Source organism: Eublepharis macularius, chromosome 7 (genome assembly GCF_028583425.1).
Source record: "Eublepharis macularius isolate TG4126 chromosome 7, MPM_Emac_v1.0, whole genome shotgun sequence".
In the NCBI taxonomy this organism is placed as follows: Eukaryota; Metazoa; Chordata; class Lepidosauria; order Squamata; family Eublepharidae; genus Eublepharis; species Eublepharis macularius.
In genome coordinates this window covers 125351486-125379225 of record NC_072796.1, presented here as the reverse complement: position 1 = coordinate 125379225, position 27740 = coordinate 125351486, and the positions used below count along the sequence as shown (strand labels likewise).

The window sequence follows — 27740 nt, the reverse complement described above, 5'->3', positions numbered from 1 at the left end:
GATTCTGAATAACATTTGAGCACCAGAGAGGCTCAAATTCCTCACGGGACCGTAAACTGATCGAAGGACCTTGCTGCGCCCACTGTCTCTTGGCTTCCCTAAGCCAGTTCGTAAGGTGGTTGAGAATGAAATGGCGTGTTTGATGAAACAACGGGCACTCTCCTGAATTTCTTAAGAGGCTGGGTGAAATAAAAATCTGATAAAATAAGTCAGAAGCACAATGTGCTTCAAGGTCTCTGCTTTTCCAGCTAGCATCACTTCCATCTTCTCTGGGTTCAATTTCTTTCTTTTTGTTTGTTTTCAGCCATTTGACAAGATCTGCCAGGTTTGGATAGAGAGTACAGATTAGTATAATCTGCATATTTATTTTTATTTATTTATTTGATTTGATTTATACCCTGCCCTCCCCACAGATGGGCTCAGGGCGGCTAACAACATTAAAAAAATACATTAAAAGTCACAAAACCATAAAATCAATAATAATTTTTTTAAAGGCATTAAAATAATCCAGGAGCAGGCTATTTAAACAAATATTGGGAGTCCCTATATGGGCATATTAATGGTCCGTATATGGGCATATTGATCCATAACTACAGGTGAGTTCTCCTAAAGACTTTCTCTTGATAGTCCACCTTTCTCACTGAGACTCAAGGCGGATTACACAATGCGAGTCAGTACAGTCAATTTCAAGACATTTCAGTAAACAACTAATGGGGTATATAAATGCAAATGTGCAAAGATTTAAAATCTGCAGAAATCCAATACAAAGTTGAAGAAATGGCCAAATGGAGCATAAGCAATTTTAAGACTGACATATTAAACAACATAGAAACTCCCCAGGAAGAAAATCTGCATACAAATGTTTAAAATTACTAAATAAATGTACAGAGTATTATGTCCTAACTATTCATTTTAAAAAATCTATTTTATTTTTAGGTGTTTGTGAGAGTTTTTAAAAAGATGATAAATAATCTGTTTTGGGTTCCTCCTGGGGAGGAAAGTGGGGTATAAATATCTACATTAATAAATAGATTAGGGAGCTGCTTTGCGGCCGTGAGTCGTACAATGTCGACAGCAAAAGCCACTCAGGTACGCCGGCCCCTTTAAGGAACGGAAGGCCTTCCGCCTTCTCTTTTATTCGTTGCTTAGCAACTGGAGCGGAAGTAGCTGCAGTCGCTGCCGAATTCGGAGAGGCCACGTCGGAGAAAGGCGGGCTCCGCCCACCGTCCCTCCTCCCCGGCGTCGTTGTAGTGACGGTTCCGGCAGGCGCGTGAGGCGCAAGGCCTCCACTTCAAGGCCCGACGCCCCGTCGAGCTGCGCTTGTGAGGGGCAAGATGTCGGACATCGGGGACTGGATCGGGGGCATCCCGCTCATCACGCGCTACTGGTTCTTCCTCACCGTCGGCTTCACCATCCTCGGCAAGATCGGCTTGGTCAACCCCTATTATCTCGTCCTCTTGTCCGATCCCTTCTTCAAACAGTTCCAGGTAGGAGAGTCGGGACTACACCTCCCGACATGCTCAGCGCGCCCCGTTCTGTATAACAGCACAGAGGGCTGCGATTTGCAGGCTGGGAGTTGTAGTCGCGTATAGGGGACTTTGTGGCATGCTGGGAGCCGTAGTTGATTGGGTGTTCCCATTGGCTGCAGGTGATCTTGGAGGGTCAATTTGGCTATGAATGGGTGGGAAGTGGCTTGAGTCGTTAAGAGAAATTCTCTTAATTCTGCTTTGCCCCATTTCTTCCTGAAATCCAACCATCCTGCTTGTTTCCTCTTTTTAGAAATTTGGTGTAGATTTCTAATCAATTCCTTTTTGATCAAAGATAAATTTAAAGAGAGGAGGAGCAGGAAGGGATGCTCTGCAGAATTTTAGGATTTCATTCTGCAAATGCTGAGAGGCAGGCAGTACTTCCCAAGCCTTCCTGTCTTCCTGCTAGAGCACTCCCCTGGGTGTATAACATAAAACAACTGGGCTGAAGCTACATAAGGGCACCTTGATGTCTCTTTGAAGCGAATGAAAGAAATCTTGCTCTTAAAGAGAAAAATGAGGATGGAAGGAATCAGTGGCTATATCTGAAAAAAATGATTTACAGAAAAAGAAATCCCCCACCGTATAACAATCCTAGAAGTGGCAGAGCTTTAAATCAGAACTTGAAATCACGTGTTATTTTTTTGTTGAAGGGGACTGAATTTACCCTTTTCAAGCAAGCAGTTGCAGTTCCAAAAAGGAATGGGGAGTATGGCCACAGCTCATGGTAGAACACCGGCTTTGCGTGCCGCAGGGCCTAGGGTCCTGATAGTTCAGCTTTAAAGCTTCAGGTGTTCATATGGTTCACAGGATAGAGGCTGTAGAGACCGTGGAAGATGCATTGCAAGCAGAATCAGCCATTGGTGTTTCCATTTAAAAGGGTTGGGAGAGAGTAGGTGAGGTGAAGGACCTCAACCTGAGATCCTAGAATGCCTCTGCCTTTTAAGGGCTCTCTGAAATTAGCTTGGTGTCAGGGACATTTAACTGTCAGTTTTAATTTTGCAGTTGTATGGTTGCCATTTTTGCTCTTTTTTCCAAGGATGCTCAAAATGCCCAGAAGGCATTTTCTCACACCACTTTTTTCCTCCTGTAAAATTTTTAGAGTCCATACTACATGTGCTTTCCTTCTGTTGTTTAGTTTTAAGGGGTGGAAAATCTCCAAGGCATATTTTTAGTCCCCCCGCCCCTAAATATAAATAATATAAGGCAAGTACATGCTATGTTGTCTTTAATTTTTTCTAGGGGACAAGAGGGAAAATCTTGCAGTCCATGATGTTCTCAAATCTTTGTTTCCCTGGTTTCAGAGGGTGAGAGGTGGTGTGGATGGTATCAAGTTGTTTTCCTTCTGGTTGTCTTGGCATTCTTGGATGGAGAAGCAAAACTTTCAACAAAATTTACCTCTTTTCCAGAAGTTTCCTGGGGCACCTGTTTCTTTGGGTTAGATCCAACCAGCTTTTTCAACTCAGCCCTGCCCAGACCTTCAAGTTACCACAGCCCCTGTCCCATGTGACTTCGATCCATGCAGGTTGCACAATCACCAGTATGGCATTTTTTAGTAGTCAGTGTGACCATTCCTTTTTCAGCCATTGAAAAGCTGGTTGAGTCCAATCCACTATTCCTAGTTAGTTCTCTATCAGATTAGTGATTCAAATATCTCTTCCATCATGTGAGAGGAGACGTATAAATAAGAATTTTAGCTTTGGCTGCACAGGGCAAATCAAAACCAACTGAGTTAGTTCATAACTTGATTTTTTTTAAAAGTGTAGATTATGTATTTGAGATTTTATCTCCCCCTCCCATTTCCAAATCAGTAGCGCATGCATATATAAACATAGTTAGCAATAAATTGCAATTTTGAAAGTGCCAAGCTTGCTTGACATTGTATTTGCAATCCTTTATTGTTCTTAACTTTAAAAATCAGTTTATCTTTTGAAATGGGAAGTTTTCCACCTCACATCTCTGGTTATTACCATATTACCATATCTTTGGCATAGTGGTGATCCAGCTGGACTTGATAGTCAGCTTTTATTTACTATTAGTTAGCTGCAAGGTTTAATTCTGCCACAATATTACATGTAATAATGTTTTCAGTTTAGTTGGCACGTATATGAAGATAATAAAAGTAAATCAGTTCTTTAAACCAAGGACTTTAACTTGGTATCGGAACATAATAGTTTTCTTTTAAGTTGTAAATTGATACAAGCTCAGATGCTGTATACACAATGTATATATTTTCTGGTGAAGGAAATCTCCCCCCTCCAATTATTTGTTTAATTAATTTATTAGATTTTTATACTGCTGCTCCCTCAAATGAGGCCGAAAGCAGTTTACAACAATTGAAACAATTAAATACAATTAAACAAATTAAAATGGCAATAATATCATATGTTTAAATTTAAAACATAACACTGTAATTAGGTGGTCCCAGAAATACAGCCATTAGCAAAAACAGTGACCAGGGGGCAAAGATTCCATATTAATCATGTCTGGTCAAAGGCCTGCTGAAATAGATAAGAAGAAATCTGGGCTGATTCCAATTTCTTCATCTTTGGCATTTTGATTATAGCCCAAAATATGTGCTGTTTATTTATGTTTATACCCAACTTTCTCCCCAAAGTGGTTTACAACATTCTCCTCTCCTCCATTTTATCTTCACAACAACCATGTAAGATAGGTTAGGCTGAGAGTGTGTGACTAGCCCAAAGTCAGCCTGTGAGCTTCCACAGCAGAGTGGGGGATTTGAACCTGGGTCTCCCAGATCTTAGTCTGTTAGCTCAGAGCGTTTGAGCTTATTATAAATGCCTTTTTTTTGTTAAAGGGCCACTGCAGTGTTTAAATTCCTGCCCCAAAGAACTTTTGCAGGAACCAAGAGGGAAAAGCTTCCTCAGTAAAACTGCACCAAACACAATAAAGGAAGCAAGCCAAAAAGTATATTGCCCTATACACAGTATTACAATAATTTTACAACAAGGAATACACCAAAGGAGAGCAGTTTAGTATATCAATATTAGGAGCAAGAAAGGTCCATCAAAGTTCTTCAAGTATTCAACAGGTAAGTAGTTTTAATGATCACGTCGCTGTCAGTTCATATTATTTCATCCCGAAATCCGTAGAAGCCGTTTGAAAACAATGAAGAACGCTGAGTGGCAACGAGCTTACCGGTCCAATCCTATTTGGCTCGTTTCAAGACGAATCCTTCATCAGGCCACCAACCTACAATTTATCGTTAAAAGTCCATCATAGACTGTCTCACACTATCCAATAACAGAACTGATATTCAAAGGCACTCATTTATACTCACTATTTCCATTCCAACATGGTCTTAAGACGTGAAAGAAAACATCCAAGTACAGAAGCAGTATAAAGTGCATTCAAAGGTAACAGGGAGGTCATATCTAAGTTAATAAATACTCTAATCAAGAGAGGATCCCATCCCCCTCCCCACAAATCATTCATCACATCATTTCATTGGGTTCTGGTCCTGAAAAGACCACCAACTATATGGAATCTATTTCCTAAAAAATCAAATTCAGGATGGTCTCCTCATAATTGTTATTGCACATATTCCCCAAAATACACTAATCAAAGAGCCCCACCACTCTGCGTATTTTTCAAAAGCCAATGACACAAGTCAAATCTCGATTCCGAGATAAGGGAGCTACAAAAACTCCCTCAATTGACCAATCTATTCATATCCTACAATAGGCGAGAGGAGTGGGGATGAGAAGGTAGGGGAGGGAAAAAAGGGGGGGAGGGAGAACGGGGAAGGGGGTAGAGTAAGAGAAATCAATAATAAGGAGAAGGAAAGTTCTGAATGGGGGATGGTACCAGCTGTCACTGGAGACCCGTCCTTTCCTATTTGAATCATCCCGGGGATCACAAAAAGGCTGAGTAGTCTACCTCGGTGTTTAAGCCCTGTGGAGCCATGGTGTTTAATCTAAAAATCCATCTGGTCTCTGCCTGTAAAAGGCGACGTTTATTCACTCCAGGTTTGGATAATACCTCCAGTATGGAGAACTTAAAGGTTTTATCCCTGCCATGCGTCCGCCACAAGTGCTGGTGAAGTGTTGTCATTTCGCTGTAATTTTTAACCCGTGACACGTGTTCCTGAATTCGCTGACGGATCGGCCGGGTGGTACAACCTACATATAGGAGGGGACAGTCGCATTGAAGGAGGTATACTACATTATCAGTATTGCAGGTAGAAAACCCTTTAGACTTCACCGGTTGGATGGGCGATGGATAATTGATATCTTTAAGATCGCAGGACAGGACGCACACACTACAGTGCCCGCAGGGGAAATGCCCCCGTGGTAAAGAGTTCTCTTTAGGAGGTGTTTTAAGATCGGATTGAACTAACATATCCTTTAGATTCCTGGTGCGGCGAAACCCTATCCTCGGTAAATTTTCACATCCCGGGATTTGTAAAAGGATGTGCCAATTCTTCCTAATGATATTAGCAATTGGGCCAGACAGAGGAGAATAATCAATAGCCCAAGAGATACCCGTAGTTGCAGGATCCTTCTGTCTATACGTGAGTAATTGGGGTCGGGTTAGTTCATCGGTCTTTTTCAAGGCACGGGAGATCACCCAATCAGGATATCCCCATGCTCTAAATGCCTTCCCCATCCTATCTGCCTCTTTACAATAATCAAAGTGGAATGACGCATTCCTCTTAATGCGCATAAACTGTCCCACTGGGATGTTTTTCTTTAAGACGGGGCGGTGATGAGAAGTGTACTGTAAGTAAGCCGACCTGTCAGTCGGCTTCCGGAATGGTTTAACCCCTAAAGAGGTAGCTGACCGCTTAAAGACAACTACGTCCAAAAAAGGCACGCTCTCCAAACTACCATGGGATGTGAACCGTATGTTAGAATCTATGCTGTTAAGCCAATTCACAAACCCTTCAGCCATCGATGCATCCCTAATTATGCAGAAAACATCATCAATGAATCTTCTTATGCAAACTAATTGTTTGAAAAAAGGGTTATTCTCCGCATTATATACATATTTTTCCTCCAATGCGGCCATGAAGAGGATCGCAATACTGGGGGCCGCAGGGCATCCCATTGCAACCCCCTTTACCTGATAGAAAAATTGGGATTCAAATCTGAAATAATTTTTCGCCATAATAAGATCCACAAGATCCAAAAGAAAAGCAGTGGGGGGGGGGGGCTTTCAATGATCTTTTTTCCAAAAAGTGCTCAATAACCGCTCTAGCTTCACTGTGAGGGATTGAGGTGTACAGTGACTGCATATCAAGGGTAAGCAAATAAGCCCCCGCAGGGATCTCCATATCCTCCACTAGTCTAATGAAATCCGTGGTGTCCTTAATAAACGATCTGACCTCCAACACAAAGGGCTGCAAGATATTATCCAAATAAATAGCCAATGGTTCCAAGATGGAACTACATGCGGAAACGATTGGGCGGCCCGGGGGGGGTCGGTCAGGTTTATGAATTTTAGGTAAGCAGTAAAATACAGGAACCCGAGGATCCTGATTGTACAGGGCATGATGTAAGGGAAGACCGATCAGGTTGTCCGCGAGTGCGTTATCTATAACAATCTTGATAACACGCTGAATTTCTGAGGTAGGGTCGTGATCAATAGGACGATAATAATTACGATCCCCCAATTGCCTTAATACTTCCTGTCGGTAGTCCTCGCGATTCATGAGTACAATACCCCCTCCTTTATCTGCCGGTTTGATGACCACGTTGTCATCCTTCTGTAAAGACTGTAAAGCTATTCTTTCTAATCTGGTCAAATTTTGCCATTTATTTCTAGGCTGGCCCTCCAATAATTCCACCTCTTTGAGTACCAGCTTTTCAAAGGTCTCCAGCTGGATGTCTGAGACCGAGGGCATAAAGGTAGATTTACTCCTCAAACCAGGGACCACGGGAGGCACACTGGTGTTTCCAAAAAACTTTTTTAATTTTAGTTGACGAAATAGCTTATACAAGTCTACACGAGTATTAAGGGCATTGTACTTGGGGGAGGGGACGAAGCCTAATCCTTTATTCAAAACCTGTAGTTCAGTAGTTGAAAGCTGCTGATTAGACAAATTAAAGACTATGTCCGATATCTCCCCCTGCGTGTGGGGCGACCCCTGGCCAAAAAAGAGCGTCTCGGGGGTTGATTAGGTATAGTGCGATTCCTTAGAGTTCGCCCCCCCTCATCACCAGAAAGGTCAGTATCCGACGGATCTGTGGTATCAAAATCATGGCCATTCAAGGTAGAAGGAGCCCAAGTGACTCTTTTCTTGGAGGTCTGATCTTTCCAGTTATAAATGTTCCCACTCGAATAATCATGTCTATCTCTGCTTAATTTTTTTAATTTCAATTCCTTAAGTTTAGTTTCACATTCCTTAATTAATCTGTTAATGTCATTAGATCTAGTTTTGAATTCCTCCTCCGAGTATTTAGATTGTAATTCCTTCTCCACATTCTCTATCTCCAACCCTACTTCATCCTTCTCCTGAGCTATTCGTTCAATTAGAAGCAATATCAAGTCAAAAGAACATTTGTTTAGTATCTGAGCCCATTTCTTTTTAAATAACTCGTCATTTTTATACATCCCTGGGGGCTTATTTTTGCAAAGAGGACTGACAAGTTTTCCATGAACAAGGAGTTCAGTGGCACCTTAAAGATGACCACTTTTTTTGTTCCAAGTCTTCATAGTCCACTTTTTTAGATAACAGTTTCTTGAGATTTAGGGGATGAGGAAGAGAGAGCTTAGTGGCGGGGCACACGGTTTGCAGGCAGAAGGTTCCCAAGGTCAGGTGCTGCTGTCAGCTCTATAGAAAAAGATCTCTGGTCAGTAGTAATCTGTAGGTAAGATGTCACAAATCCGCAGGCCTACAAGAACAGACAGCACTAGGCTGGCTGCATCAATGATCTGACTCAGCATGAGGCAGCCTCATATGTTCTAAGCCACAATCCTGTCCACAGTTACTTGGGAACAGGGGTTTTTTTCTGGGGAAAGAGGTGGTGGAACTCAGTGGGTTGCCCTCGGAGAAAATGGTCACATGGCTGGTGGCCCCGCCCCCTGATCTCCAGACAGAGGGGAGTTTAGATTGCTCTCCGCGCCGCTGAGCAGCACAGAGGGCAATCTAAACTCCTCTCTGTCAGGAGATCAGGGGGGCGGGGCCACCAGTCATGTGACCATTTTCAAGAGGTTCCGGAATGCTGTTCCACCGCGTTCCAGCTGAAAAAAAGCCCTGCTTGGGAATAAACCCTCTTAAACCCAGTAGGACCTGCTTCTGACTAAATATGCATATGATCAGACCAGACCAAGAGATGCGAAGGCCTGGAAAAGTTTGAGGATTTGGGGAAACTTTGGGGAGCACAGAAAAAAATTCATGGGAGTTTTTTTTTCTTTTGAAATCAGTGTAATCATTTTAAAGACAAGGTTGGCTTGCATAAATTAACACACCCCTCTAGATTTTGCTTGAAGACCCCAGGCAAGGACAGCCTGTCACCCTCTAGGTAATTAGTTCATATCTTGAACCACTTCTCACCATTAGGAAGTTTCTCCTAAAGTTTCGCCCAAATGTACTCATCTATATTTTGAGCCCATTAGATCTAGTCTTGCTCTCTGGAGCAGCAGAGAACAAATCTTTGCCCTCTTCCATGCAGCAGTGCTTTAGGTATTTGAACAGGTGATGAGGCCTCCCTTTGGACTTTCCAGGCTAAACCAACCTGGTTCTTTCAACCATTTCTTGCAGGGTTTATTTTCCAGACACTTCCTCCCCCTACCCCACCGTTTTGTTACTGTCCTCTGACCCTGATACTGCAAATTTGTGAGTCAGGTCTGGGTCTGGCTGTTGCCTGGATGTGAGACCTCCTGAGAACCTAATATGTCTCACCTTGAGTTCCATCATAGAAGCAAGGTGGGATAAAATATAATGAATTGACTTGTCAGTTCATCAAGTATGAACTTTATTTAGAAAAATACATATTTTAGTCAGCAGGTTGAAAAGTCATATTCACTACTATAATGAATCGGGTAATTGTTGATAATAGGCGTGCTAACAGTGCTCCGGCTGAGGATTTATCATGCTGTCTGGACCCTCAGACTTTTTTCAGTAATGTGTCTCCTCCCTCAGAGGTGTATGGAGTCCCGCGTTCCTAGCTTTCCATAATCTGTTGGGTTTGGTGCTGTGCAAATGATGAAAGTATCGTTCTTTGCACCTGATACGGTTAATAATGTCTTGCTGGGCAATAACGGTGCCAGACGTTCACCTCTGGTGCCACTTAAGCTAGCTGCTTGGGAAATAAAATGAAGTTAATTAATAATTTTGTTTGTTTTGTTTGAACAGTTCTGGAGGCCAATAAGCGCAATGTTGTTTTATCCTGTCAATCCAATGACTGGGTTTCATTATCTGGTGAATTTATATTTTTTGTATCAGTATTCATCACGGCTGGAAACAGGTAACTTACCATTTAACGTTTGTATGTGTATGCGGATTGTGTCGTCCACTGTATTTAATTAGATGGCTTACATTTGGCTTGCTTTTTGAGCCCTCGATGCCTGTCTGTCCTGTATGGAAGAGCACAGAGTCAAGTCTGCATTCCAACATCTGAAATGGAACTATATGTGAGGGTGGATTCGTACTTTTGATACTGAAACTCTCTTAATTCTAAAGCTCGCTGAATTCACCTTTTTGTTTAAATGAGAGGACTGCAGAACCCAGAGGAGATTGTGGAGGGAATCTTGGGTGGATTTCCCCTAGGCTGGAGGCTTCCTGGGTAATGTATGTCAAGCCAGAGGGAAAGATGAAGGAAGAGAGGTGGAACTGAGACGTGGTTGAAAATGGTGGGATACATGTAGGGAACCGCTCTGTGTCTATTTCCGGCTGGCTCGTTATTGCCAGTCACTTTACAGATGCCTGTTTAGTGGCCAAAGTGCACAAGCCCTGTGTAAGCCTAGGGTTGTACGGCTGAGGGCTACCTGCAGGGAACTTTTCTTTTTTGGCTACTCATTTACAACTGCTAATTGACACATGACTTGCCTTTAGTTCTGTGAGAGAAGGCAGCCGAAGGTCACAAGCTGGCCCTGAGGCCCTGTACATCTGTTCCTCAGGTGGGTAAATAGCTGTTTACCCATGGAGAGTGAGAAGTGCCTCCAGGAAACCTTTATTTATTCCCAGTTTACCTCATTCACCTCTCCTCTTTTTTATCTTCACAACAACCCAGTGAGGAAAGTTAGGCTGAGAATGTGATGGGTTCAAGGTTACCCAGCAACTGGCCGTGGCGGAGTGGGGATTCGAACCTGGGTCTCCCATATCCTACTGTGACCCTTTAACCACTACACTGCGATGGCTGTAGGCAGGGAAGTCTAATAAAAGTTGACCTTTTGTCTTACAGACTGCAAATGACTGACATTAGTGTGTGAGAGAAGAGGTGAACTGTTAACATTTGTGAAGTGATTTGCTTAGTTTCTGTTTCCCACTGCAGTAGCTTTTTCCTAGAGAAAAATGTAAGAGGAGGAGGGCCCTCATTTTAGAAATGGACTTGGACATGGCTAGGCAGTGGGGCTGGTCAAGTATGGGACATGCTTAAGTTGCCTCAGCCATTACTCAGTTTCCCCTCAGAATTAAGGATGCTGCTGTCGTGTGTGGAGAATCAGGCTTTTCCTCGTTCTCTATGGATGTCTGTAGAGAGAGTGCCTCATGGCTGGGTTCTCTCAGGTTACACAGTGTTGCACCAGCGTCTGTTTGCTCAGCAGGAAGGCTGAAATCTGTTTATTTTTTTTCCTTTGAGAATTAATGGGACACAACTGGGGTGAAGTGGTTAGAGTGTTGGATTTGGAGGGCCTGTGTTCAAATCTCTGCTCGCCACATTCAGAGGCAGTAAACCTCTGAATATGAGGGGAGGTCCCTGGCTTCTGTGGCCTGTTTGTTTGGCTCTCCAGGGTAACTGGTTACTACGTGAGACAGGATGCTGGACTAGATGGACCAATGCTGTGATCCAACAGACCTTTTCTTATGAAACGCAGTAAAGGACTTCGGGCCAGTTGTTCTTTTTGGGCATAGCCTGTCTTGCAGGGTCGTTGTGATGATGGATGGGAGGAAAGGAGAATGATATGTACTGCCCTGAGACGCATGGATAACAGATGGGGTAAAAATTCAATAAATAAAATACAGGCTTGAATCTGCCCAAACCTATGAGTGGAACTTCCTTTAATGAGCTAAGCAGTGGGCCTTCTCTATACAACTTGTATAGAGACTAAGCGGTGGGCCTTCTCTATACAACTTGTATAGAGACTAAGCGGTGGGCCTTCTCTATACAACTTGTATAGAGACTAAGCGGTGGGCCTTCTCTATACAACTTGTATAGAGACTAAGCAGTGGGCCTTCTCTATACAACTTGTGCTGCTTTTCTTTTCCTTCCTTCCTTCCTTCCTTCCTTCCTTCCTTCCTTCCTTCCTTCCTTCCTTCCTTCCTTCCTTCCTTCCTTCCTTCCTTCCTTCCTCTTGGTACTTTGAAGCTAGACACTGGGTAGGGTGTGTTTAGTACTAGTAGTAGTATTGGTAATACTAGTTCTTGCTCAGAATTGTCAGTTGTTGGGTCTGCTAACTGAGATCCATGCTGTGCCTTTTTCAGTCCCCGTAGGGGTGTCTGTGTGTGTGTGTGTGTGTGTGTGTGTGTAATCTGTACCAGGGGCAGGGAGGTAAAACAGGGTTCCAGGTACAAATTGGTGCCTCTGAGGAAAATCAGTAGGGTCAGATTTCTTGGCCAGAAAATACACTGAGTAACTTGAAGCGTGTTCCAGGCTGAAGCCCTGCAGATCTTGCCTGAAGCCATTTAAGAGTCGACATGCCCGGCTCCGGCTAGAAGGCCAGCGCACTTTGTGGCTTGCCAAGTGGAATGCAGACCAGGTGCAGAATTGAGGATCTAGTTGAATCCACAACATAGCTCTAAGCTTTGTTCCACCTTGTACCACACAGCTTGAAGGTACCTACTGTAATACGGCAATGGAATCTGAAAAATATTTATATTTATGAACGGATGCTACATTATTTTTGGGTTGCCAGCTCTGCAAATAAATTGGGAATATGAGTTCCTCCCTGCCGAAGGAAAAGGAGTAAACAATTGCATTATGACCTGTGGTCTGGGCTAGTCCATAGAGACGTACAAAGATTAAGCCGCAATTTGGTAACACCAAGAGGAATAGATTTCTTTGTCTTGGCAGTGGATAACCACTTTGATGAGGGAGAAATGGAAACTAAGCTACGTGTGTTACTAGACTATGAATGACATCTTCTGCCTCTTGTGGCGTGGTTCTGTTGAAGTGCCAGCAACCTCGTGATATAGTTGTACCATATGGATGATGGATCTGCTCCGCATTTCTCTGCCATCCATTTTAAAAAATCCTCCTTATTGCTTATTGACTTGTTAGGAAATAAGCATTGCTTAAGATCTGTCAGGTCAGGTTTCAATGCCAGGGGAAGTATTTATCAGGCAGGCTTCCTAAGGAGTGGCTCTGGGAGCAGCTTGCCTTCACCTAAAACATGAGCATTCTTGAATCCATTATGTGTCACAGGAGTACAAGTGAGTACAAAACCAGCCCAGACCGATAGAAACATTTACTGGTCTCCTCATTGCCTTGAAACTATAGCATAGATGATGCCAGTTGCGTAACTGGAAGAGGCTGGTACTTTTTGCAAGAATGTGTTTGTGTATTGTACAATTCATATGACACACCTTAAGGGTGATTTAACCTCTAGTATGGTGACAAATATTTGTTTATTAGTATAATATGTATAAATTTGGCCTGTTGCTCACATAGATCTGCTTCTTAATTGATGGATCAGTTAGTAAAATAAATTTTGCAGTGCACTGGCTTTTTTACTGTAATTGAAGCATCTTTTTGACGTACTGAAGGAAATGGGGAAACTTTGTAACTTTTTCCCCATGTTTATTTTTTAACCTGAGCGTTAACATTGCATTGACACGTTGGAGTCGAAATAAGCAAGCAACCCACCAAAGTTTTTCCTTGCTGATCTAGCCAACCAAAACTGCCTCACCTCCTCCTATGTCGGCTTAGTTAGCAGCCAGCCCAAACTCTGTGGGCCTTACCCCTTGGGAAACGTGCAGAGAATTGCTTCATTGGTTGATCGGCTGATTACACCAGTTAAGTCTTGCAGTCCTAATAACTGGATAGGTGTATTAGCTATATTTTTAAACTACTGATCGTGGCATGGATGCTACTTCCAGGCAGATGTTTGGCTCTTATGCTGTTGTTTCTTCTGTCTTTTGGCAGAGGAATAACACCTAATCCCAAACTGGTGTCTGTGCTGAATAAACAGATTCTTATCTCAAATTATGGGACAATATAGTTAAGAATCTGTTGAATTAATCCAAATTCTCAAGCGCTCCTTTTTTTGGAGTGGGGGTAGTGGTTTGTTCCTGCAGGTTACAAACAAAATCTTGTTCTTTCCTTTGAACAAAGGCTGCTGTTGTTGTGTCCCTCATAATCATAGCCTGTAAAAGCCACCCAGTGCCTCTTGGGGGAACGTAGCGTGAACTGAAACCTGAGCACTTGTTTTGCTCACATCTTTCTTTCTTTGCAGGGTTGTTCGATGGACGGCCAGCCGACTACCTGTTCTTGCTTCTTTTTAACTGGATCTGCATAGCTGTATCCTTCTGTTTGCCACCAGGGGTTTTAGCCTGTTGTGAGTTCAGCGAGCAGCGGCCACAGAAGTGTTAGAATGTACCTGTTAACCAGGCCGTAAAGGTGCCAGAGCTGGCCTCGGACGGACCTAGGGTGTGTGGGACATGGGCATGTTCTCTCCATCCGGGAACCTCTGTCAGTTAAGGTCTTTACCTATGGAGTAAGAGGTGCCCAGATGGGGGGACCTTAGTTAATGATACCCAGTTTATATTGTGGCTCAGTCATGAATTCAGTGAGCATAGTTGGGCAAGTCACTGTTGCTTGCCGCCATCCTGTCCTTTTCCATTCCATGTTGATAATACTGGCCTACCTGATAGGAAGGGGACGAGTTGAAAGGCTTAAAAGGGAGCAGGTGGGTTTCCTTTCCACCAGCTGTGGTCTGCACGCTCCCTTCCCTGTGCCTGACATTGGGCGAGGGGAGCGATGCTCTGTGTGTCCCTTCCTCCCTGTTAAGCCTTACCTTGCCGCACTATATAGTTTTTCATATCCCAATTCTAATACCAGAAACCGATCATCTTGCAGGCTGTGTAAAAGCTGCGTAAGAGCTCAGCTAAAAGATCTGAGATGCTACCCTGCCTTACAGCTGTGCAGGTCTCGTTGTTTTTAAAGCTGTTTGGTTTTTTTCCTTAGTCACATCTTAAAAGATTGCTTCGTTGACCGTAGGCCTTAGGGTAAGTAAGGGCCTCTCTGTTCCTCAAAATGATCTGGCTTACGACTGGTCATTATTTACATTTCTTTTTGTACTCTGGTGCAGATACCAAGATACAAAATAGGTGTGCAGCCTGCCAAGTAAGAAGGGTGTGTGCCGGCATTTGTTTCTGTCCTTGCTCAAAGGCATGTGGTGGTATGGAAGAGATTGGTCTTTGCTTGTAAATGTTTGTAATAGAAAAATACTATGTAAAAATAATTCTGTGCCATTCCTGCTTGACATATAATGGTGGTGGAGAGTGCCCTCAAGTCATAGCTGGCTTATGGTGACCTCTGGTGGGGGTTTCGTGGCAAGAGACTAACAGAGGTGGTTTGCCATTGCCCGCCTCTGCAACCCTGGCCTTCGCTGCAGGTCTCCCATCCAATTAATAACCAAGGCTGGCCTTGTTTTGAGTCTGAGATCTGACGAGCTCAGGATCACCTGGGCTATCCAAATCAGGGCCTGCTTGACCTAAGTCGGATGTATTTTGTTGTTTTGGGGAGAGGCTGTGGCTCAGTGGTGAAGCGTCTGCTTTGCATGCAGAAGGTCCTGAGTTCAGTCCCCGGCATCTCCAGTTAAAAGGATCAGGCAGTAGGTGATGGGAAAGTCCTGTACCTGAGAGCCTGGGAGAACATCTGCCAGTCTGAGAAGACAGGACTGAACTTGATGGACCAATGAGTGGCCTGATTCGGTATAAGGCAACTTCATGTTTTATTTGGGTGGAGGTGCTTGAGCACAAAATAGCTTGAAAAATGCCCTAAGAGAATACATCTCTTGTTAGTCATGGGAGTAAAATAATTAGGTTTATCAGTGTTTGGACAGGAGTGTGCCCAAGTGCTAATGGCCCAGGCTCTTGGACCAGAAGGCAGATGTTTCCAGCTGTTCCCTTTTCGTAATCCTGTAGGCTTCCCTGGGCTTGTAAATCTTCCTCCTCACCTCTAGTCTCTCCTGCAGCTGCCGTCTTGATCTCCCCACCTGGTTCTTTTATAGAGGGTGATGTTGAACGCACCAGCTGCCTTCTCCCAAGTCAGACCAGCATTATCTGCTCTTTAACTGGCAACATATCTCCAGGGTCTCAGGTCAAGGACTTTGCATCATCTGCGACCTGATTCTTTTAACGGAAGATGCCGGGGACTGAATCTGGGTCCTTCTGCCTGCTGAGCAGATGTTCTTCCACTGAACCGTGACTCTATCCCTGTTTTCCTTGTGGCTGCTTCAACATGTGATTTCCTGCCCAAAATCTTGCCTGGGAGTTTTGTAGTAATACCCACAAGGTTATGTCCATGAACGTGCCTTGGTAGCTGCATCATTCATCAGTTGCATTTGTCGTTACTGTAATCTAAACATTTGGACTCCACTTTTCCCTATGGCTCAAGGAAATTTACAATACAGAATTAAAAACATGCCAGTAACAATAAAACCCCAATTTACCCCCAACCTAATGAAGTGCCTGCAACTTAACACTCTATTAAAATCTTTAGTGAATAATAGTCTCGCAGTACCCCCTCCTTTCCCACCCCAGCACCCCACGATTTTTCAGTCGCAATCAGTTTCTTGCATTAGAGCCAAATTGGAAGAAGTGCAGTTAATCTTGATATTTTAGATGCAAGCGAATCTCTTGGCTGAGACACCAGAGGCAGATGCATGTTGAAGAAGTCAAAGGCGCATTTTTAAAAGCCTGGCGTTGATGCTTCTGTCAAAAACACCCTTCCCTTTTTTACAGAAACATGTCTCTGTCTTCAGTTAAAGGTCACGTTGGACATAACTCGACAAATGATTTATTTAGATTTTTTGTTTTGCAGTAGATGTAGTTCCTTGGGCGTTCAAACTGAGAGTTCTGAATAAGCAGGCCCAAAAAAATCTGGAATGCCTTTGTTTGTTCCCTGAATTTCAGTTCAGTTGTCCGCTGTGGGTGGCATTATCAGATTTGAAGAAAATGCTCTTTTTAATTGGTCACTGATCCTGAGAGCTGTGCTTGTGTGGAAGTTAGTCTCAAGCAGTGGGACTTAATTCTGGAATTCACATGGTCAAGAATGGAGTTTTCTCTTGGCACTTGGCCTACATAGCTGGTGGCTCACCATGCCCAAGGCAGCCCCTTCAGTCATACATTGTGGCTTGATCGTATCCTTTTTTTGTCATCCCAGGCTAGCACCAAGCCCCTGATGGGCTGCCCTGATGTGCCTGGGGAGCTGTTTTTAGTTTGCAAGGCTTCCGGTGGTACAGGCCTGCTTCACAAACTAAAGCTGGAGAGAGTCCTTTCTGTATGCAAGAAAACAGCACGTGGGGCTTCCCTATCTTCTTATCAGTTGTGGCATCTTCTGCAGTTGCTTCAGTCTTCTGTTCTCGCTGTAAGAAACTCGTTTCTCTTGCAGGTTCTGATGGTTGCCGGGGTCATGTCCGTGATTTACATTTGGGCCCAGGTGAACAAAGACGTCACTGTATCATTTTTGTTCGGGACACAGTTTAAGGTAAGGCTGAGTGGCTCCTTGAGTCTTTTGCCCAACCCCAACAGTATTCACCTTCCTGCTGAGGAAAGACTGTATTCCCCCATGTCCGGTACGCCCATCCAGATCACTGAGGAAATCCAAGTTTTGGATCGTCTCTCTTGCTGCCAGGAAAGATGCTTCATTTCAGGTCTCTAGGGAGAGTAGAACTGGAGCATGCCTTGTGGAAGCAGGGGCATGACTGAAGCTGCTAGGAGCGAGAGCTAGCTAAACCTTTATTTTTCATAGCATGTTAAGAAGCTCCAGGATTTATTATTTTAAATAGTTGCACCCCACTTTTTCCCAGTGGCGATCCAAAATGGCTTATGACATTGTTCTCTATTTTATCCTCACAACAACCCTGTGAGGTAGGTTAGGTTGAGAGAGAGTGATGGCCCAAGGTTATCCAGTAAGCTTCCATGTCAGAGTGAGGATTGAACATGAGTCTACCGTATCCTAGTCTGACACGCTAATCATTACACTGCACTGGCTCTCTAAGCATTAGACATTAAGGAGTAGCCATTAAGTCCTGCATAACTTCTTGACTGAACCCCCTGAGACCACCAGCCATCTCACCCCAAATCATTGTGCCTTCGAGTTTTGGGGTGTTAATTCAGTTGTGGGTTATGGTATTTCACGAATGGTTGACATGTAGAACTCACTGCTGCAAGATATGATGATGGCCACTTGGCGATCACATTTTGAACTAATATTTTTTTTATTTATTGTTGTTTATTGCTTTTCCGGCCGAAGCCATAAGCCATACAAACACCAACAAAATATGAACTGTACACTTGAACAGACCCAATTCACACAGACAATTCATACAGCCTTTAAGTTGTTCTTGAACAAGGAAATTTACAAGGACAATTCAGGGAAAGTAGGTTTTGCACACTTGATCCCGCAGGATACCTATAAGAGTAGCCGAACTAATTTAATTAACCAGAAACTAAAAATTCTGGATATTGATATAACATCTTTACAGTCAAATGAGGCCCTAAGAGTTATAAAATTAAAACTAAAGGATCTCGATTACAGCAGTACTCTCCAGAGAGCCAGACGTACATGTTCGGGCTTATCCCTGGGACTTTTACCCCCAGAGGCTATTCCATCTTATTGCTATTCTTTAAAGATTCCAGCTCAACGCAGAGCCTTCACATTGGCTAGACTTAACTCCTTCCCCTCTAAAGTGCTTTCTGGTCGTTTCTCTGGACTCCCTTATTCTGAACGAGTTTGTGACTGTGGACAAGGAAAGTTAGAGACCTTGGATCATATAATAGTTTTTTGCCCTAAGTGGAGTAAGGAAAGAGAGAGATTTATTATTCCTATTATGTTAAAAGAAAAGCTTCCCTTCCTTCCTTGGGCAATCTCAGTGCTACTGTCTGATAACTTTCCTGACAATCAAACCTCTGCTATAGTGGCTTCCTTTTTAGCCACGGTGATAAAGAAACAAAATCTTCATGAGCTTAGATAGTTTAAAGTGATAATGACGAGTTATGTCTGTGATTTTGAACTAATTGTTAAGAGGATGGGCGAATTGCTGGCCTTTAATTCCATGGTAGCTGAATGGGATCTTCCCTTCAAGGGGAGAATGCCTCTGACGGTTTGATGCTGGGGAGCAATTAGCAGTGACGGCTGTTTTCTGCAGCTCCCGCTTCTGGGCTTTCTTGTGATACCTGCCTGGCCGTTTTTGGGAATGGGATGCTGGAAGGGATGGCCCATTGGTCTGATCCAGCGCTGCTGCTTTTATGATGCTCTCGGAGGAAATAATTTATCACTGCAGTGGTTGAACCCACTGTGTAATGGTGAAAGAGGCACAGGGATAAGGGAAGGTTTGCACGTGCAAGAAGAGAACTGGGGATGAGTCCTTGGGTGGGGCCAAAGGCACCTAACTGGGGTTTTGTGGTAGGGTTTTAAATATATTTGTTAAGAAGTCTCTGGCATTTTATAGTCCAGCAGGGAGATTCTTCCAGAGTATTGATCTGGATTCCAGAAATCTTTTCCGCTGAAAGTGCCACTTCTGCTTCCATTTGAGGAACTGATGTGCAGGATCCAACCCAATGCTAATTGCACGGGACCTTCTGGATACAACCGGGTTTTTTTAAAGTCTTTAATATTTTGGGAAGATCATTCTGTGCTGTCAAAACATATTAACTGAGTTTCAGATAGGGCATGCTTTTCAAAGGATTCTGGGAGCGATGATCAATTTATCCGGCCCTAAATGTTCTTCTGATATCTTTCTCTAGGCGTTTTATTTACCGTGGGTTATCCTGTTATTCAACTTGATCGTCTCAGGCGCGTAAGTGTTGACAAAATACTCTTCTCAGGGGAATCTGAGGCCTAGAGCCTTGCTCCCCATATACACAGTTATTTTTCTGTTGGGGGTGGGGGTAGTGCTCAGGGGCTGAGTGCGATCTCCTGGCTCGAGGCACTTTTCAGCTCAAAGACCCTGGTCCTGTGTGAGTGGAAGTGACCGGCAGTAGAGGAATATCCTCTGTAGCAGAAAAACACCCTCTCAATGGAAAAGGGCTTTGCAGAAAGGCTTATGTAAGACTCGGGCTTGGATCCTATCTGCTGCCTCCCCCTTTTATAGTGGCTAAGTGGTTGGGCTGTGACTCAGCACTCTGCTGGTTCAAATTTCACCAGTGTTCTGAGCGCAGCAGGTGGCCTTGGATAAGCCCAGCTCCCCAGCTGTATTGTGGGGGAAGTAGTAATAGTGACACTGACTTCGTTCACTGCTCTGACTGGGGCACTAATCTGTCTACAAGAGTGGTATATAAGCACAGTTGTTGTTGTCATTAAATTCACAATCCAGTTCACTCCATATGAGTAGGATCCAAATACCCTTTCCGTTCAGTCTCATCCAGTTCGCCTTCCTTACTACAGCTCCCATCCCACACAGCTTTTCTCCATGCAGGTCCGGTGATCTCCAGCATAGCCTTGAGCATTTCCCAACATTCTCTTCTCAACAGCAGAAAAGCTGCTTGGATCCAACCCATACCCTGCAGAACGTTCAGAACATTGGGATTATCAGGAGAAGTGTGATTGCATGGCACGTCTTGAGTGTGGCGTGCAGGTTGAGGGGAGGGAAGGTAGGGTGGTGTAGCCTGGTCACGTCAGACCTCGATAGCCAAGGAGGGTCAGTTCTTGGATGGGAGGCCACCGAGGAATCTTCTGCAGAGGAAGGCAATGGCAAAACACCTCTGCTTCTTGCTTGCATTGAAACCACTTGCTGGCATCTCCATAAATCTGTTGCAACTTGATGGCACATTCTTATGTACAAATGCATGCTGAGGTGGTATTCTTTGCTTGGACTTTTCACCAACCCATCATGCAGGCCTTCATGGCCTTTGTCCCTTGGGGGGCTGCCTTCGTGGAAACAGCTCCCTTGGGGACCCAGTGGCCATAGCAGGCTGCAAGGAGAATATGTGGGCACAGGAGCCAAGAGAGCTGAACCTGTTGCTCCTCTGGTTACCTTGATTTGATTTGATTTATTCAGCTTTCCCTGCGAACGAGCTCAGAATGGATAACAATATATTAAAAGGTCCATTAAAATCATAAAATAACATACAGTTCAATCATAACGAGCCAAGGGAAGCCCTGCGTAGAGCAAGTTACAGTAGTCTAATCTGAAAGTGACTGTTGCTTGGATCACTGTTTTTAGGTTTTTGGATCACTGAGGCAGGCAAACCATGTACTCAAAGCTCAGTTCGAGTACATGTGCTGGGTTTCTAATATTTGTGGCAGTGGGGCGTTTGGGTGTTTGCGGGGTGGCTTTCTGCCAGTGTTCAAGGGCTGTTCCATTGGTAGAGTCTTAGACTGCCCATGTCAGTCCTGTGAGATCAACTATCTGTATTGGCAATTAAGGTGGCATGTAAGGCAGAGTTGTTTATCCAAGCAGATTCTTGTAAAAGAAGTTCATTGGCTTAGACATCAGCCTTTCCAATTGTTTGCTTAGTATCTTTAAAACAAAGCCTGATTGATGATCTTACCCACTTAATAGCTCAGAAGTCTCACATCTCCTAAATAGTAAAGAATCCAGTAGCACCTTTAAGACTAACCAACTTTATTGTAGCATAAGCTTTCGAGAGCCACAGCTCTCTTCGTCAGATGCATGTATGCATCTGACAAAGAGAGCTGTGGCTCTTGAAAGCTTATGCTACAATAAAATTGGTTAGTCTTAAAGGTGTTACTGGTCTCTTTACTACTTGCAACTACAGACCAACACAGCTAACTCCTCTGATCTACACCTCCTAAAGATGATGAAATTTTGCTAAGCCTTCTAAGAAGGTCATTTCACGACTGAGTGAACTGCAGGGAGCGCCAGTAGCTACACACCTTTTGCTGTTCTTAGGTTTTCATTCCTCGGGCCATTCTGTCTGGATGTTATGGGTTGATGTTAACATTTTTTTCGCAGTCAGTTCCTTCAGCTGGGAGGGGAAGTGAATAACTGCCAGCATCTAGGATATGTGAGACTGTGATCTTTCAGAATGGCGTGTGTATTTCACAGCTCTGAAATGTGACATATAGATGAGTTTGAGTATGAGATACTTGAAGATCCTTTTTTGTTGTGGTAGTGAGTCCTGGGATTCAAAGATGTGCGAAATGGCACTTGCCTTTGGAAACCCAAGCTGTTCAACCAATATGGAACCCTTGAAGGGCTTGGCTCCGTGACTTCCTAGTAGAGCCGTACATATTTGCAGTTCTTGGACACCTTCATAGCAGCCGCAGAAAATGCTTCTGAAGTGTTCAAAGCTGTAACATCTTGTTCTGTTTTTGCTCCAGTTTCATCGAAGAGCTGATAGGCAATCTGGTTGGCCATCTGTACTTTTTCTTAATGTACAAATATCCATTAGACTTGGGAGGAAGAAGTTTCTTGTCAACGCCTCAGATTCTGTAAGTTGATTTTCTTTTTAAAATGTCTCGTAACTTTGAAATATCTGTAGCGTATCCCAGTTAATAAGTTGCAGATGTTTGACAGCAGCAAGAGAGTGGGGTGGGGAAACATGAATTTTCCAGGTGATTGGGTCAACTGCAGCGTTAAGAGGTGACATACGGTTTTTAATTGAAACTTTAATTGGAATGGGAAGAGAGAAAAGAGACGGCTGTCAACTGAAACTGAAATAGAGCGTACATTTCCTGAGACTAGTCAAATGGACGCACTAGCAGTATTGGTAGAAGAATTAATACCAAAGGCTTTTAGTAATGCTTAGTATGTATTGAGTGTTCAAAGCTCTCCTGTTTCAGTAATTCATACAACAGCCCTGTAAAGTAAAGTAGGTGAGTGCCTACTTTTGTAGTGCTAGTTTGTGGTGGGGGGGAAGTGTGCTTGAGGTTGAAGTAAATAAAGCCAATAAATAAAGCTGAAGATTGAGGTGAGGCGGGTAAAAGAAAGGTTGGTTGTTTGAGTGGGAAGGCGAGAAAGAGGGATAGGGGAGAGGGTTTGGGGGTTGCCGAGAGAGGGGAGAAATGGTGTGGGGAAGGGGATATTGGCAAAGTTGTAAGGCTGGAAAGTTGTATTAATTTTGCACTGTTGCGGTTAAAAGTCTGGGATCTTGGCAGCCCACCCCAAATTGGCAGTCTCAGGAAGGCGAAGCCTTTATTCTTCACCCTCTGCTGAACATAATGTAGACTTCGAGTCTTCCTCTATTGCCCTTTTCCTAGTTTGAACTGTTATCCAGCTTTCCGATACGGTCTGGACCGTGGGACTTGAAGTGGTTTACAAAAGTATTAAGGCTAAAAATCACACTTGACATCTTGCTTGAAATGTTACTTTAAATCAAGCTTTTAACTGTGGAAATATGAATTGAATGTACAAACGTCTAGGCAAATACCAAATTTGCATTATCTTGTCAGTTGCCAGAGCCAGTTTGGTGTAGTGGATAAGAACGGCAGGACTCTAATCTGGAGAGCCAGGTTTGATTCGCCACTCCTCCACTTGAAGCCAGCTGGGTGACCTTGGGCGAGTCACAGCTCTCTGGAGCTCTCTCAGCCCCACCCACCTCACAGGGTGTTTTGTTGTGGGGATAATAATGACGTACTTTGTAAACCGCTCTGAGTGGGCATTAAGTGATCCTGAAGGGCGGAATATAAATCGAATGTTGTTGTTGTTGTTGTTGTTATTTTAAAGGTCTTACATGTTTACTGAATGTTATCAGCTTTGATTGAACAACTGTTTCCATTGGCTCACAGGTACCGCTGGCTTCCCAATAGGAGAGGAGGAGTATCAGGATTTGGCGTTCCACCCACCAGCTGGCGCAGACCAGCGGAGGAACACCCGGGTGGTGGAAGGCACAACTGGGGACGGGGCTTTCGACTTGGTGATCAGTGAAGAAAAAAACCTCTTCTCTGCTGCTTTGGTTCCCCCCTCTTTGATGAACATCTTCAACCACACACGGGAAGGACTAGTACTGCAGATCGTCCATAAGGGCCTGGTGTGCTCTAGTGCTGTGGAGTCTGACCTATAAAGGATTTTGTTGTTGTTGTTTCTGGTGGGAAATGACATAATTAAACAGACAAGGTAGATTTGATTCAGCTCAGTGCTGCCATTAAAAACAACCCCCCTAAACATTTTAATATTTCCTAGCACAGTGTCCTTTCTCTTACCTGTCTTTTGAGGCAGTAGTTGTCTTTCAGGCCTCTTTTCTGGTCAGGCAAGAGGTCAACAGAGTCCTGTCAGAATCCACCATTTGGCCCCAAACTCTTTTGGTTTAACCGATCAAAGATATTCACTCGAGTTCTCAAAGAAATCTTTTTCCAGGTTGTTGTTAGCCTTTATTTGCCAGGAATAGGTCAGTAAAAGCTTCTTCTGTGAGGTATCTAATGCTAATTCACCAGTCTTTGCTTTGTTTTTGGTTGGGAAGCTTTGCCAACTTGATCCGCTGAAGCAACGGGTGAGGCAAACAGTGGGAGGCTCATTTTCCTTTTGAAAGTGGCCACCTCTAAGTGCTTCTGCCACAATACTTGCTGTATGCTTAACTGGAGTCAGTCCCATTAAACCGGTTGAGACCTCTGCGTAAATAATAACGTATAGAATTGGACCAGTGATCCCAGTGACAGTGTACCCATCAGTGTGCTTCCTGGTGGCTGCTTGCTTGCTTCTTTGGGATAAAAAAATGTATCTTGAATGGAAAAAAGGGGGATTTTGGGGCTCCCTCTCAGCTGACTGATTAGCTGAGTGGTTCACAGCCAGGCGCCCTTGGCTTGGTCATAGATACGTCTCTGGGCTTGTCAGTCTTTCCCTGTGGCTACACTGGGAGCAGACTCTGCTTTGGGGGAAGTGATACTGTTTGGTATCAGTTTCTAAGGAAAGAGCGAAGAGGTGATCTTGGCTTTTCTGCCGCCTCTTTAGGGCAAGAGGTGCTTCCAAAGTGTCCAGGAGAAAGGGATGCCCCTACATGATGTAAATGTAGGGAAGGCCTATTCAGACATTTTGCTTGGAATCTCCCACCCACTAAGTGATTAGTCTTGTCCCCGTGACAGATGCTGTTTGGTGTCCTCCACCTTTTTTCGAAATTCCAAAAGGGAATGGTTGCAGCCTCCTTTATTGGTCAAAACAGCTCCAACACTATGGTAACCGTTTTGCCTGTAAAAATCAAATAGGAGACAGAATTATCATTTTCAGGATTTATGAATAGTCAAAACAGATTGTAAGTAGCTCGTAGTACAGCTTTCACTTAAAAATCAAGGAACTGTTAATGAAACCAGGTTATAGGGCTTGAGACAGATGCGTCTCCCCACCCAATAATTGACATTCTGAAATTTTCGACACCACAGAATTTGAAATGGTAACCTTTAATGCAAGTTTTATTTAATTTCGTTAGAAGATATGGGTATTGTATCACTAGTATATGTGGAGCTTTTGATCATTTTACAATATGGGGCAGTGATGGAGATCTTCAGGAAGTACACTGTAAGGATTCATTTCTCTTGCTTTGGGTCTCTTCTGTCCTTCAAAAAAAATGTAACTGATGGAACCATTAATCAGTGTCACCTGTCAAACCGAAGAAGCATTACAGCAGTTCTGGTCAGTCTTGGTCTCTCTCTCATCTCCATCCCCCCATGAAACCACGGTATGTGTCTATTTTTCCACCTGTGAAATGGGCTTATATCTGGCTGAGCTAATAGGCATTTTCACTCCATAGCACTGCAGAAATGGAAAATGCTATACTTAAAAAATATGAACTCTTGGCTTAACTACTACTGAGATTTTACAAGCTCTTCAAAACTTTTTGAGTTAGAGCCAGCCAGTTTTTCAACTGCTGAAAAGAAATAGAGAATCCCCTTTGACCATGGAAAATGGTATGGAAAATGGTCATGGGAACTGCATGGACCGCAGCCATATGTGACAGGGGCTGTGGGTAAGAGGAGGGTAGGTAGGATTGGGGCAGGATAGTGTTAAAAAGCAGGCTAGATCCGACACTATATTAGCTGCTTGACCTGGGAAGCCGTGACGCACTCGATGCGTTCCTGCTCGCCTAAGACTAGATCTGACAACATATGTTTGTGTTAATTCCAACTCCATTGTGATGGTTTCTGTTTATTGAGGGAATATGGAAGTCTTGTCATGCTGTCTTTGCAGAAAGATACGGATTAAGAAATCATTTAGCACTTTACTGCTCCTGGTAACAGACCTTTCAGTGGCTCTTGCCTTGGTTTTTATTTATCTTTTTAAGAAGATGGCAAGAGTCCCCAAGGCTCAGATTGTACTATACCTCTTGCTGCCAGTTCTGGTTTGTAGAATTTGGGAAGCCCTGTTCCAACTGTAGATAGTTGCTGAATAATGTCACTGATGACCTAGTATCTGAAGAAGGGGAGAGAACTATGCACGTATCTCGTGCTTTGCCTGCTTTTGTTTCTTCTTGGCAGCTCCCAAAGAGACAAGCCGCTTTTTAAATTGAACTGCAGCTTTAGCTCTTTTGCACCCAAACCAGAAAGCAAAGGTCTGGCTGTGCATGGGTATATTTCTCCCCTCATCCTTGGAATCCAATTCAGCAAGCGTATACTGTGAATGTTAAATTATCCAAATCTCAACACTTGTAATGTCTTGAGTTCTGCTTACTGTGCATTATCTTATCCCTGGATCGGGAGGGATCGTCAGCCGTTCTGTACAAAGTAGAATTTCTCACCAGGAGCTTCCCTATGAAGTTCAAAATGCTGGTTTATAGATTCACGAAAGGTATGTGGCATAACCTTCCTCGTATCGTAGCATTACGGAACGTAAGCAAGGGATTGCAGGTCTGAATTACACCCCCATGTAGAAAACAAGCAGCTTTGGGAGGAGGCAAGGCCAGAACCATTCTTTCTACCGCACTAACTTTCCACAGGCAGAGAATTTTTGTAATGGGGGAGGAGATGATTAACACCCTCCCCAGCATTCTGGAAAAGATATTCTTGTATTTCCCCCCAAATGTATAGCTTGCCTGTAATGTAAGGGATCTGTGGTGTATCTTCAACCTTTCTAGTCCCTGCAGTGGATTTGGTCAGCTGCTTCAAGAGACATAGTGATGATGCTGGTCTTTATGATGGGCAAGAACCATTGGCTTAGATCTTACACTGTTCTTTTACCTGTGCAGCGCTGTCCTCCTTTGCAGAGTATGGTGCTGGATCATTTCTGCTCAATGGATGCAAAATCCTGGAGCTGCCTGTTCAGAAAGTGCATAGCGGGGTTGGGGAGGAGGCGATGTATTGTGTAATGGAGCAAGCGCTGCAAAAATGGAGGAAAGATACAGGATCCAAGCCACTGCATGGCCAACCTGGCCAAATAAACCCGCACAAGGAGTGACTTGGTTGAAACGCTGGAGTGGTCAAAGGGAACAGTGGCATCTCCTTGTCCCTAAGGTACTTCTGACCCCTCTATTTGTGGTGCAGGAGTTTGCAGTGTCGGTGTTGAAATAATACTCTTAAAGTCAAACGTTTGGGAAGAGCATGGGACACAATCCTCATGGGACTGTACCCTTAAAGCAATTCCCCCCTGAGCATGTTGAGCAGGTTTTGTTGTGTTCAGGACTGTTCCTTGTGCCTTTCTCAAAGCTGGACGTGGCTCTTTGGAGGTGTGTGTCCCCCATCTCTTTGCTTATGGAAAGCGCATGTGTTGACAAGAGAGCTTCAAGCCTTCTCGCCAATAGACAAGCTTTCAGAATTCACTATAACACTCGGCACTGCTTTTCACTGGTTTACCTGAAGCACTTTTTGGCTCTCTTCAAGCTGACACAATGGCCGGTTGTGGTGGAAGATCAGTACTGGAAGGTCAGTACTTCTGTTCTTTTGTACGGAGAACTTCTCTCTTTCACTCTCTTTTTTTTGTAACCAAATGGGGGGGCTTTTTTGTTGGCAAAATTTTTAAATTAAAAGTTGTGAAACTCTA

At 43.8% G+C, this 27740-nt stretch overlaps 1 protein-coding gene across 1 annotated transcript; it reads left to right on the top strand.

Moving 5' to 3' along the window:
* Positions 1-1242: 1242 nt before the first annotated feature.
* On the top strand, positions 1243-27740 carry DERL1 (derlin 1). Its single transcript, XM_054984644.1, has 8 exons — positions 1243-1487; positions 9847-9958; positions 14103-14167; positions 14848-14874; positions 17264-17359; positions 19621-19673; positions 22160-22270; positions 23567-27740. Exons 1-8 carry the CDS (start codon positions 1335-1337, stop codon positions 23703-23705), a joined length of 756 nt encoding a protein of 251 aa, XP_054840619.1. The 5' UTR covers positions 1243-1334; the 3' UTR covers positions 23706-27740.

Bases quoted from the DNA above. Each gene is read 5' to 3' on its own strand.
- DERL1 (XM_054984644.1), top strand. From the start codon at position 1,335: ATGTCGGACATCGGGGACTGGATCGGGGGCATCCCGCTCATCACGCGC. The intron at 19,674-22,159 runs GTAAGTGTTGAC...TTTTTGCTCCAG, and splicing joins AACTTGATCGTCTCAGGCGC to TTTCATCGAAGAGCTGATAG. The intron at 22,271-23,566 runs GTAAGTTGATTT...ATTGGCTCACAG, and splicing joins TTGTCAACGCCTCAGATTCT to GTACCGCTGGCTTCCCAATA.